The sequence below is a fragment of the Oncorhynchus mykiss genome, chromosome 12 (genome assembly GCF_013265735.2).
Source record: "Oncorhynchus mykiss isolate Arlee chromosome 12, USDA_OmykA_1.1, whole genome shotgun sequence".
NCBI lineage: Eukaryota > Metazoa > Chordata > Actinopteri > Salmoniformes > Salmonidae > Oncorhynchus > Oncorhynchus mykiss.
Window position 1 is genome coordinate 59,951,097 of NC_048576.1, and position 12,566 is coordinate 59,963,662.

The 12,566-nt window shown below is 41.9% G+C and overlaps 1 protein-coding gene across 2 annotated transcripts; it reads right to left on the reverse strand.

Annotated features, from left to right (window-relative positions):
* Positions 1–3,926: 3,926 nt before the first annotated feature.
* Positions 3,927–12,235, reverse strand: dhrs7b (dehydrogenase/reductase (SDR family) member 7B). 2 transcript variants are annotated; one of them, XM_021624350.2, is made up of 7 exons: positions 12,115–12,235; positions 5,924–6,123; positions 5,611–5,729; positions 5,176–5,389; positions 4,937–5,029; positions 4,565–4,717; positions 3,927–4,460 (listed from the first exon to the last, which is right to left on the reverse strand). In XM_021624350.2, the coding sequence occupies exons 2-7, from the start codon at positions 6,072–6,074 to the stop codon at positions 4,255–4,257; spliced, it is 936 nt and encodes a 311-aa protein (XP_021480025.1). In that variant the 5' UTR covers positions 6,075–6,123; positions 12,115–12,235; the 3' UTR covers positions 3,927–4,254. The 2 variants fall into 2 exon arrangements, with proteins under 2 accessions (XP_021480025.1, XP_021480024.1); XM_021624349.2 differs by lacking the exon at positions 12,115–12,235 and adding an exon at positions 11,785–12,005.
* Positions 12,236–12,566: the final 331 nt, after the last annotated feature.

The window sequence follows — 12,566 nt, forward strand, 5'->3', positions numbered from 1 at the left end:
TGCAAAATAGAGGGAGCACTGGAGTAGGAAGCCATGGCATTTAGATGGGGTTCTGTCATATTTATCCGGGAGGGACAAAACAGGCATTGCTGAACCTGGGCGGACTGCTGAATGGACTGGTGTGCTGGCTCGCTGGGTCGACTGGTGGCAGAGTATCTAGGCATATGTTGCAAGTCATGACTTCACAGGAGAGCCATTTGAACGTTAACTCATTTCGATTTAAAAAAAAAAAAGTTTTCTTTTTGGCAGAAATGCCTTCTCGAACATGTGAACTTTCATGTGCCTTAATATCAAATGTGTATGTCATCTGTAAATACGAATAAAATCGTTAAATTATGTGCCTAGTTGGTTTAGCCAGAGAAAAGGACAGCAACCTTCCCGCTAGCCATGATTGGCTAAGACAACGAGTGGGCTGGACATGCCTAAAAAAAGAGTTTGGATTGGTCTGCCATATACAGTGCCTTGCGAAAGTATTCGGCCCCCTTGAACTTTGCGACCTTTTGCCACATTTCAGGCTTCAAACATAAAGATATAAAACTGTATTTTTTTTGTGAAGAATCAACAACAAGTGGGACACAATCATGAAGTGGAACGAACATTTATTGGATATTTCAAACTTTTATATTTCATACTTTGTAGCGCCACCTTTTGCTGCGAGTACAGCTGTAAGTCGCTTGGGGTATGTCTATCAGTTTTGCACATCGAGAGACTGACATTTTTTCCCATTCGACCTTGCAAAACAGCTCGAGCTCAGTGAGGTTGGATGGAGAGCATTTGTGAACAGCAGTTTTCAGTTCTTTCCACGGATTCTCGATTGGATTCAGGTCTGGACTTTGACTTGGCCATTCTAACACCTGGATATGTTTATTTTTGAACCATTCCATTGTAGATTTTGCTTTATGTTTTGGATCATTGTCTTGTTGGAAGACAAATCTCCGTCCCAGTCTCAGGTCTTTTGCAGACTCCATCAGGTTTTCTTCCAGAATGGAATTGTATTTGTATTTGGCTCCATCCATCTTCCCATCAATTTTAACCATCTTCCCTGTCCCTGCTGAAGAAAAGCAGGCCCAAACCATGATGCTGCCACCACCATGTTTGACAGTGGGGATGGTGTGTTCAGCTGTGTTGCTTTTACGCCAAACATAACGTTTTGCATTGTTGCCAAAAAGTTCAATTTTGGTTTCATCTGACCAGAGCACCTTCTTCCACATGTTTGGTGTGTCTCCCAGGTGGCTTGTGGCAAACTTTAAACGACACTTTTTATGGATATCTTTAAGAAATGGCTTTCTTCTTGCCACTCTTCCATAAAAGGCCAGATTTGTGCAATATACGACTGATTGTTGTCCTATGGACAGAGTCTCCCACCTCAGCTGTATATCTCTGCAGTTCATCCAGAGTGATCATGGGCCTCTTGGCTGCATCTCTGATCAGTCTTCTCCTTGTATGAGATGAAAGTTTAGAGGGACGGCCAGGTCGTGGTAGATTTGCAGTGGTCTGATACTCCTTCCATTTCAATATTATCGCTTGCACAGTGCTCCTTGGGATGTTTAAAGCTTGGGAAATCTTTTTGTATCCAAATCCGGCTTTAAACTTCTTCACAACAGTATCTCGGACCTGCCTGGTGTGTTCCTTGTTCTTCATGATGCTCTCTGCGCTTTTAACGGACCTCTGAGACTATCACAGTGCAGGTGCATTTATACGGAGACTTGATTACACACAGGTGGATTGTATTTATCATCATTAGTCATTTAGGTCAACATTGGATCATTCAGAGATCCTCACTGAACTTCTGGAGAGAGTTTGCTGCACTGAAAGTAAAGGGGCTGAATAATTTTGCAGGCCCAATTTTTCAGTTTTTGATTTGTTAAAAAAAGTTTGAAATATCCAATAAATGTCGTTCCACTTCATGATTGTGTCCCACTTGTTGTTGATTCTTCACCAAAAAATGCAGTTTTATATCTTTATGTTTGAAGCCTGAAATGTGGCAAAAGGTCGCAAAGTTCAAGGGGGCCGAATACTTTCGCAAGGCACTGTATAATAATAAGAATTCCCTTCTCCCAGCAGCCTTGCTCCGAAGCACCTCTCACTCACATGGCTCTCTCAGATATCTCAATTCTTATTAGCCAATGCCCTTCATGTGATCGGGTCCTTCTCACAGCCATCTCAACTCTGAAGTAGGCTACAAGTGAATACAGACACATTGGGGATGCAACAGCGTGCGTCCTTCATCGAATTCCGAGGAGTGTTTTGAAGATGTTAGAACGGTCCACATAAGATGAGTAGGCCTAACAAACAGCAAAAGCACTAGCCTATGTCAATCTACTATCGCCCATAGTACAAAGGTTGACCTATTCTGTGCAAGAACATGTGATAGATCCCAAATTAATACCACTCGCATCAAACCTAAAAGCAATTAGGCTGATGCAACCTATCAGAACGTTTGGCTTAAAATGTTGATAAACTATTAGGCTATTTCTTCACATAAGCACAGCAATGCGCTATAAGAGCGAATGTTCCAAAATGCAATCAATTAGCTGTTCTCAAAAGTGACCGCAAATGTGACTATAATAAAGCATTACATGCATAAAGGTGCATATTTTTTCTTTCTTCCCCAAACTTGAAACTCACGTGCTGCCTATGTATGCCAGTTAAGCTCTACATCGATTGTAAAGAGGCTTAATTTAAGTTATTTGGACACTTTTTAGTTGTGATCCAAACCTTATCAGAACATATAGGCCTATGGGCCTACGTGTGCAACTATGATTTCAAAAAGTCGCAAAAAAGGCATGTGCTGTTTCTTGCGCGAGGTGTGCAACTATGATTTCAAAAAGCCGCAAAAAGGCATGTGCTGTTTCTTGCGCGAGGTGTGCAACTATGATTTCAAAAAGCCGCAAAAAGGCATGTGCTGTTTCTTGCGTGAGGTGTGCAACTATGATTTCAAAAAGCCGCAAAAAGGCATGTGCCGTTTCTTGCGTGAGGTGTGCAACTATGATTTCAAAAAGCCGCAAAAAGGCATGTGCTGTTTCTTGCGCGAGGTGTGCAACTATGATTTCAAAAAGCCGCAAAAAGGCATGTGCTGTTTCTTGCGTGAGGTGTGCAACTATGATTTCAAAAAGCCGCAAAAAGGCATGTGCTGTTTCTTGCGCGAGGTGTGCAACTATGATTTCAAAAAGCCGCAAAAAAGGCATGTGCTGTTTCTTGCGTTACTGCACACGCTGGGCATCATTCACAAGTGATATTCTCACCCATAATTTAATCTTGTCTTTGCATATAATAAATAATTAGTGAAATTAGTTTTGATTTAGAATGGCCCATTATCATGCACCTGTCTCGGGGCAGTGAAAAAAAAGACATGTCATCTATGCACTTAATTAGCGAATGGAGGATGCTTTTCAGGTCGCCCCAAAAAGTTACATATTGCAGCTTTAATGTAAAATAGAACTTCTAGAAACGTTACATTACAAGAACATTCTGAGAAAATCGCTGGACTGACACTCGTCATATGCTCCAGAAATGTTTACATTTCTTGTTGGATTTTTTTGAAGATGCTTTTGATCAATGTTCACTCAAATTGTTCTGTATTAATGTAAATTGAAATTCTCAGTCAGCATGTGTTACCACGTAGTATATTGTATTAGGCTTCTGTACATGTTTTCACCCTGTCCTGTTTATAATTGTAATGTGTTTGTATACCTGAGGCCACAAATAAATATTATTTGAGAGAAATAAGGTTATTAGAAACAATCCCTGAATGTCTATACTATATCTGCACCATCAACATATTTGTTCAAAAACAATAACCATCACATAATACAGTATTCACTAATGAAGAACTCAGATGACAGAGCAACTGAGTTTTCTAACAGGTCTATGAGCTAAGCCAGTAATGGTGGTATAGCTCAGGGGCACACAACGACATCAAATTGATCATCTGTATTTTTGTTTAATTCACAAATGATCATGAACAAACTCCAAAGCTAATCATTTCAACAAATGAAATGTACTCAATGTTCAGGTCGCTATGAAATGTTATTACACATCAATATCATAATTGTTAATGTGATCTACCCTGAACACTTCGCAAGATGTTAACCTTGAAGTTGAAGCAGTTTGTAAGATTTTCAGTTATTTCATCTAATGAAACACTACACATCACACTGTGGCTTTAAAACAAAACAACTTTTTAATTTGCAAGTTAGTGTGCATTAATCAATTTATCCATTCCCATAGTTTTGCCACATCCTCTACAACTTCTCACTCATCTTTGGATTTCTGCTCCTTGCGGGCCCGAGAGGCCATGACTTTGAAGAAGAGGGCTGGCCACAGGGTGCGAATGTAGATGGCCAGAGTGGGCAGGGGCCCAGCCAAAAGGACCTCTTTACTCCTGTGATGGACAGCCTTCAGGACCACTTGGGCCACATCTTTCGGTTCCCGCCCTAAAGCTGTTGTCTCATCCAGGACTTCACCAGAGTAGAAAGGAGAGAAATAAATAGATGACTAATGTAATTACAGAGGGGGAGGGGAAGGGCAGAGAAAGAGTGGCCAGTTAATTCCTCTCCATTACCTCCATATTTGGAGCCATCACACGTGACAGCGTTAAGAGACAGGTTGGTTCTGATGTAGCCAGGGCTGACCACTGTCACCTGGATATTGTAGCGCTCCATCTCAGCCCTCAGACAGTCAAAGTAGGCCTGGGTGGCGTGTTTGGAGGCAGCATCTGCTCAAAACACATTGTTTTTATTCCTTTACTAGTACAGATATCACTGACAGAGCTATTTGCAGGTGGAAATAATACCCGTTTCACCTTCCTTTGGAAATGTTTGTAGATTTGTTATGTTACACATTTTCCAAAAGATCAAAATGTCAAAATGTGATTTCATGGATAATTATTTAACCTCAGTTATAGGGTTGGCATCACTATCTCTACATTACTCACAAGCTGATCTGTAGGGGATAGCAATCTTCCCCTGGACACTACTGATGACCACTACGTGTCCACTGTGCCGGCGAACCATGGAGGGCAGAAGGGCTACAGTTGGAGAGAGGGATGGAGAAAACAAAAAAAGTTGAGAGTGGAGAGAAATCAAGAGACTACATGAGCTCAAGACATGAATGGCATTTGTCATTTGACCACAGAGAGAGTACATTTGGAAATCGGGTGATCATAACCTTTACCTTGAGTTAGAGCTATGGGCCCAAAGTAGTTGGTGTCCATGACGTCCCTCTGTACGGAGATGTGCGTCTCCAGGATGTTGCCGCGGTGACTGATGCCGGCGTTGTTGATGAGGACGTCCACGTGGCCGTAGCAACTCAGGATCTCCTTTGCGGCCATGGCAACCACCTCCGCTGTGTCGGACAGGTCAAAGATCACCATACAGGGGGTGTACGTCTGCCGGTGATGACATCACAGACATGTCATAAGAATTCAAGGGGTGTCTCAATAGTCAAATGTTCCTCTCTCCCCTGTCTCCTTTCCTTCATCTGACATGATGTAAAAAAGCTGAACTGGTGAAGGCAAATTTCTAGTATCCAACTCCCTTATCTTATGTTTTCATGTCAGCCCAGTGGAGGAAGAGGAGATGCGAAGTGAGTAAGTATGTGTCTCCATACCTGCTGCTGGCTGTCTGCTGCAGTGGCTATGAGCTCCTGAACTACGTCCTGTAGCCTGGCTCCGTCCCGGCCACACAGAACCAGCCTTGCTTTGGCAGCATGGAACACCCGAGCACACTCTGCAACACAACACACACACACTAATTTAAAAGGTATAGTTCACTTTGAACTAGTACCTAGAACCTTTGAGAATGTTTTTTTTATTTTATTTTTGTGATTCATGTAGCCATGAAGTCCATGTAGCCTACATTGTGTATGCTGCGAAACTGCCTCATTGAGGACATTACATTTTCTAATCCAAAATAACACTCACCTCTCCCCAGGCCAGAGCTGGCTCCAGTGATGACCACTACAGTGTCCTGGATGGTAGCCCCCTGTTGGAGCCTCTGGAGCAGCCGGTAGAGCAGCACCAACCCCAGCCCACCCAGGACCAGCGGCACCACTCCGCCCATTACACGCTCCATGGCTGGGATGATAGGGTCGGGTGGTCCGGTCCAAATCAGTTTACCCTGCCTGGACAACACACAACCACTTCTCTTCAGGATTTCCAAGCTGCTTCCCAAATGGCACCCTATTTTCTATATAGTGCACTACTTTTGATCGGAATCTGGTCAGAAGTAGTGAACTGTGTAGAAAATAGCATCATTTTAGAGGCTGCCAACCTGTGAGGATCAGCAGAAATCATTGCCCACCAAATTCAAATACTGTAAAACTTTTCTTTAATAGCGCAAGCGTTTATTTGCTTAAATCACTGAACACAACAGGCGCTAATTAGAGACCGACTTCTATTTGAGCCAGGCGTCTATTTCCTTAATGAACGCATTTTTTTGCATTGTTTAATTCCAGCATTTTAATCCATTTCTAAATGTCCTGCACTAATGTGTTATGTACACACTGTGTCATGTTTCTTTTGTCTTAGTACGCTTCAGTAAAAAATACAACAAAAACAGAATAAGGCCAATAATAGTACATTATGAAACGCTGTGATAAGGCTGTGACCTTAGATTTCCCTTCAAAATAAAAGTCCCACAATGAAGGTGGTAAAGAATTATACAAATGGTCGAAATTCGTAACATTTTATGAGGAAATGTAAGCGGACTTAGAATTTTGTTTAACAATATGAAAAAAGGAATTAAGTTAATCGCCTTTATAGCGCAAATAATAATATTGCATTGACGTTTAACAGCATTAAAAGTAATGATTACTAGATAGTTATGGTAACAGTAAATGTTATTTTTTTTACAATACTTCTATTAATAGTAATAACAATAATAATATGATAATCAAATTTAGAAAACACTTGTTAATTAGCCCATTGGTATTGCATGATGTTCAGCACATTTTTCATATTGTGTGTGTGTGTGTGTGGGGGGGGGGGGGGGGGGGTCCCATTGTACTCAGGAGCACTTCTATTTACTAAGAGTTTTTGATCTATATTTTTCATTGTGTATTTACCATTGCAAACCAATGCTGGCACTAAGACCACACTCAACAAGCTGTATAGGGCCATAAGCAAACAAGAGAATGCTCATCCAGGGGTGGTTCTCCTAGTGGCCGGTAATTTTAATTCAGGAAAATTGAAATCCGTTTTACCTCATTTTTACCAGCATGTCACCTGTGCAACTAGAGGGATAAAAACCTCTAGATCGCCTTTACTACACACACAGACTCCATACAAAGCTCTCCATTTGGCAAATCAGACCATAACTCTTTCCTACTGATTCCTGCTTACAAGCAAAAACTCTAAACAAGAAATATCAGTAACGCACTGGGTGCATGCCACTTGGGTGCATGCTCAGTTCCCTCCTGCACTCCCTGTTAACCCATGAGTTTGCGACACGACGGTGGTAGGTCTGATCACCAACGACGATGAGACAGCCTATAGGGGGAGGTCAGAGACTTGGCATTGTGGTGCCAGGACAACAACCTCAACGTGGGCAAGACAAAGGAGATTATTGAGGACTACAGGAAATGGAGGGCTGAACACACCCCCATTCACATTGACGGGGGGGGGGGGGGGGGGGGGGGGGGGGGGTCGAGATCGTCAAGTTCCTTGACGTCCACATCACTCAGGACCTATCATGGTCCATACACACCAACACAGTCGTGAAGAGGGAACAATAATGCCTCTTCCCCTCAGCAGGCTGAAAAGATTTGGCATTGACCCTCAGATAATTTAAATGTTATACAGCTGCACTATTGAGAGCATCTTGACAGCCTCCATCACCGCCTGGTATGGCAACTGCTCGGCATCCATACGCAAGGTGCTACAGAGGGTAGTGCGTACGGCCCAGTACATCACTGGGGCCAAACGCCCTGCCATCCATGGCCTCTATACCAGGCGGTGTCAGGAAGGCCCTGAAAATTGTTAGACTCCAGCCACCCAAGTTATAGACTTTTCTCTCTGCTACTGCACGGCAAGCGGTGCCGGAGCACCAAAACTGTGACCAAAAGGCACCTGAACAGCTTCTACCCCCAAGCCATAAGACTGCTGAACAGTTAATCAAATGGCTACCCGGACAATTTACACTGACCCCCTTTATTATTTATGTATCTTAATTGTTTTGGACTGACTTCCTTGCACTGGCTCTTCACACCCACTAGATTCTACCCTCACATACACTACACTGTCACTCCAACACACACGCATGCATATTGACACCACACACATACGCTGCTGCTACCCTCTTTATTATCCTGATTGCCTTGTCACTTTTACCCCTACCCACATGTACATACCTCAAATACCCCGTGCTCCTGCACATTGACTCGGTACCGGTACTCGTTATGGTTTTTATTGTGTTTTTATTTAGAAAATATTTGTCCTACTTTTTAACTGTGCACTGTTAGGAATGAGCTTGTAAATAAGCATTTCACTGTAAAGTCTACACCTTTTGTATTTGGCACAATACAATTTGATTGATTTCCAAATACACAGAGTTTACACCCCAAGTAGCATCATTGCTCATCTGCAGCCCTTAAAGAGGGGCCAATCAGCTTAAGTCCAATAGTTTTTTCATATTGGGGACGCCATTTTCTGTAAATTGTGTCACAGTAAAAAGGGGGTCTATTCTATTCAGATGGGCTAATGGGACAATTTGGAGCAGTGGCAGTCGGTGCAGTTTAAGATGAGTTTGAGTTTATTTTTACAGAGTGCGCACATTAATCAACATTTCGGTAAAAAACGGTAAATTTTCAACCACAGTCCCTGGGTAGGTTATTAAAAACAATAAACAATTAATGAGCAGTGAGCACAAGCAGAGCAACATAGGACAGGCAAGACGTTGCATGCACACCAAGCAACGTAGCACAAAAAGCAACAAGACAAAATCCATAAAAGCAAAGTGTTTCCACACCTAACAAGCTACAGACAACATGGAAAGTAGCAATACACAACTAGCGATTATGTTCAAAAGTCTGATTGTCCTTTAGCCATGTCTTCATGTTGTTTGTGAATGTGTGATAGGTGGTGCAGTTGTGTGTCTGATGGCAGGGTATTCCAAACATGAGAAGCTCTCACAGAGAAAGCAGATTGACTAAAGTGCTTTTCCTTAAGGGAACTATACAGTCACCTCTCACGGCAGACCTTGTGGATCTGCTGCCATGTTTGGGTTCTCTGTTTAACAAAAGTACTGAGTGGAGGGGGAGCCAGGCCATTTAGGATCTTGAATACAAGACATGCGTCGGTGTATTGCACAAGATTTTTCCAACTCAGGAGCTCCTGCTTTCTGAGGATGTAACAGTGATGATGGCTATTGGGCTTCCTATCAAGACTTTGAGAGCCTGTTTGCAGACAGACTGAATGTGTTTTAATGTTGTACAGCAAGCTTGGGCCCAACTAGTCAAAGCAGTATGTTAAGAGTGGGGGAGTAGCATAGATTTGAAGTACAGTTTTGCTACTTCTGTAGTCAAACAATTTCATATAAATCTGAAATTTGCTAGGTTGAATTTGGTTATTTGAGGGAGAACACTTTTTTTTTTTTAACAAGCATGGCCTTATATCTATTACAGCACATTGGATGACTGTCATTCATATTCCATTCCCTGAGCTCAATGTAACATCGATAGGTTTAGGCTACTAAATGATTGTAACATTTTCCCTATACCCATCATGAGGTTGCTACAACCTAGCCTATGAATGAAAGTTTATAACGTAGGTTCACAGGTCGAGAGAAATGTAAGTAATCAAGGTGACAGACAGTGACACATTCAATTCCGCCTTGCACACTCTTGCCTGCATCTAGCTTGATCTAGGGTGTAATCATTAGTCCCAACAGTTGCAAACAAAAGTTTATTGGACAAATTCAGGTATGTTTATCCCTGTTTAAGAAACATTTCAACAACAGAATCGTCAGAATGAATACCCCCGATCACATGCTAACACAGTTCACTTTCATAGCAGCCACATGCAAACAGCATGATCACATCTACGCGCTCTCATAACACCTTTTCCCTTCGCCTGTGGACTTCAGTGCACAACACATCAGCTGTCTGTGACCAGGCAAAAAAATAATAATTTCCAAGCCAAACCTTCATAAGCACTACACACAGCCTACATCGTTGTCCCCATATTAGCAAACGTCATAGTCAACATAGTTACTAGAACTAACGCGTTAGTAAACCCGCTACAATCATGCAATACAGTGTACAGTTAGCAAGCAGTTGCAGTTACGCCGGTGGGCCCCCTGTGGCAATAAATTAATAAAACCAAAAGATTACCTTGACATTGAAGAGTTCCAGTGTTGGATAGCCATAGCCAGCTAGCTAACATAGCATCCCTCTCTGTTTGAGTTAGCTGCACAAGTGAAAGTGCAAAAAATACAACAAATAGCTAGTTCTCTCTATTGCTTCTTCATTTTTAAGAAATTAATTTGTTCAAAACTGTTCAACTATTGTCTTTCGCTCTCTTTGAGTCAACTACTCACCACATTGTATGCACTGTAGTGCTAGCTAGCTGTAGCTTATGCGTTCAGTACTAGATTAATTATCTTATCCTTTGATTGGGTGGACAACATGCCAGTTATGCTGCAAGAGCTCTGATAGTTTGGAGGAAGTCCTCCAGAAGTTGTTTTAATTCATGTGTCTGTCCATGGAAGGGGGTAAGAACCATTACCCTCCTAGGTTTTGCATTTAAGTCAATGTACCCAGAGGAGGACAGAAACGAGCTGTCCTCCGGCTACACCATGGTGCTACACTAGAGTGCTGTTGAGGCTACTGTAGAACTTAATTGGAAACAGTGCGTTTTAATCAATTATTTGGTTAAATATATTTATTATAGTTTTATCTGAAGAGGATAACTTTATTGTTTCACTATTTTTATGAAATTCACTGAGGAGGATGGTCCTCCCCTTCCTCCTGTGAGGAGCCTCCACTGATTCGGAGTACAATGCATTTCTCATCCCAGGGTTGAGGTTCGTTTTCCGCCGGCTCCGCTATGTCTTAGGGCGTTTTCACATATTACATGTTTTACCCTGGTTCGGTTTCCTGGAGTATTTGTTTGAATTCTACACAAAACGTTTTGCTTTCACAACACCTAAAAAAGTTTCTGGGTGTGATTAGTAAAAACACACACTATATCATCATGTTAGGGAGCAAGCTTGTTTACACGGGCAAAAAAAGTTCCACGTGACTCACAATACCTGGTATAATCTTTATCTTTTTTTCTTCATTTTACCAGGTAAATTGACTGAGAATACATTCTCATTTACAGCAACGACCCGTGGAATAGTTATCGGGGATGAATGAGCCAATTGTAAATTGGGGACCTTGCACCCCCTACTCACGCAGGTCCAAGATTCGTTCCAGCATGCGTTACACACACATGCTTTAGAGCGCGGATCGACACAAATGCAGCTATAAGTAAGCGGATCTGCTGGCTAAATAAAAAGAAGCACACAACAATAACAGCTGCTGTTATGTTCCGACCGTATACAATGACACACAGTTTGGTCCTCTAGCTAGTTTACTTTGCTACAAGGCAGAACCCTCACATTAAATACAGAAGAATCAGTCACTAGTTAACACATTAGTTGCTAAATAATTTTAAATATTCCACAACCAAGTCTTCTTTCTAAAATATGAGCCTGCAGCTACTGACAGATGGCTAATAAACTCAACATGACTAACCAAAGTGCCGCAAATATCTTATGTAGCTATGCCGAAAACTTTACACACCTGACACCTGTCCGTTTGAATCGTCGTCAACATAAAGGTTTGATGATAATATTTGATAGTAATCTTTGTTCAAATCTGAACACCGACAATAGAAAGTAACCCGGAAGCAGCTAGGAAAGTTTCATTCCAGCCAATCAGTTGTATGTGACGTTGGAAGTATTTCTGCCAATCACGTGTAGGCTGTCAATCAGTGCGCATTATTGCTAACCCGGGGTATTCCGTTTTTAACCAGTGGAAACAGGTTATATTTCTTTAGTTTACAATAGTTTCAACTCAACACATATGTATCTGTCACTGCCACGCGTCACCAAAGATTATGGATATACTGACAAGATTACGTGTCTCTCCGCCTTAACAATGGTAGTCGTTGTCCACGATGCAGAACAGCTAAAAAAAAAACACAGCGGGCTGTCTAGCAACCTTCTATCCTTTCTTTGGATTGGTGGATACATCTCATTATTGTAATCTTGTTTTGAATATTCGATTAGGGTTGTTGACGTCAACTGCCTGTATGCTATAGCCTCATGTCATGAATATGCGTAGACAACTCTTGAGAAAAAACACTTTATATCGGAATTGCCGGGAAGTCACGTGTCCTACTTATATCAGTACACTCGTAACAATTTAAGCATTACGAAACTTATATTTCATCAAATAAACGTCACGTAGGAAATAAGCCATTCATTTTTTGTTGACCAAATTCGACACTCATTGCCCTCCATATAAAAACTCCTTGCTTGGTGTGCAAAACGACAATACGCCACCTGCTGGAGAGAGAGAGA

Excerpts from the sequence above, each read along its gene's own strand:
- dhrs7b (XM_021624350.2), bottom strand. The coding sequence starts at position 6,074 with ATGGAGCGTGTAATGGGCGGAGTGGTGCCGCTGGTCCTGGGTGGGCTG. Across the intron at positions 5,030-5,175 it reads GCCCATAGCTCTAACTCAAG|CCCTTCTGCCCTCCATGGTT; the intron begins GTAAAGGTTATG and ends CTCCAACTGTAG. Across the intron at positions 4,461-4,564 it reads TGATGGCTCCAAATATGGAG|TCCTGGATGAGACAACAGCT; the intron begins GTAATGGAGAGG and ends ACTCTGGTGAAG.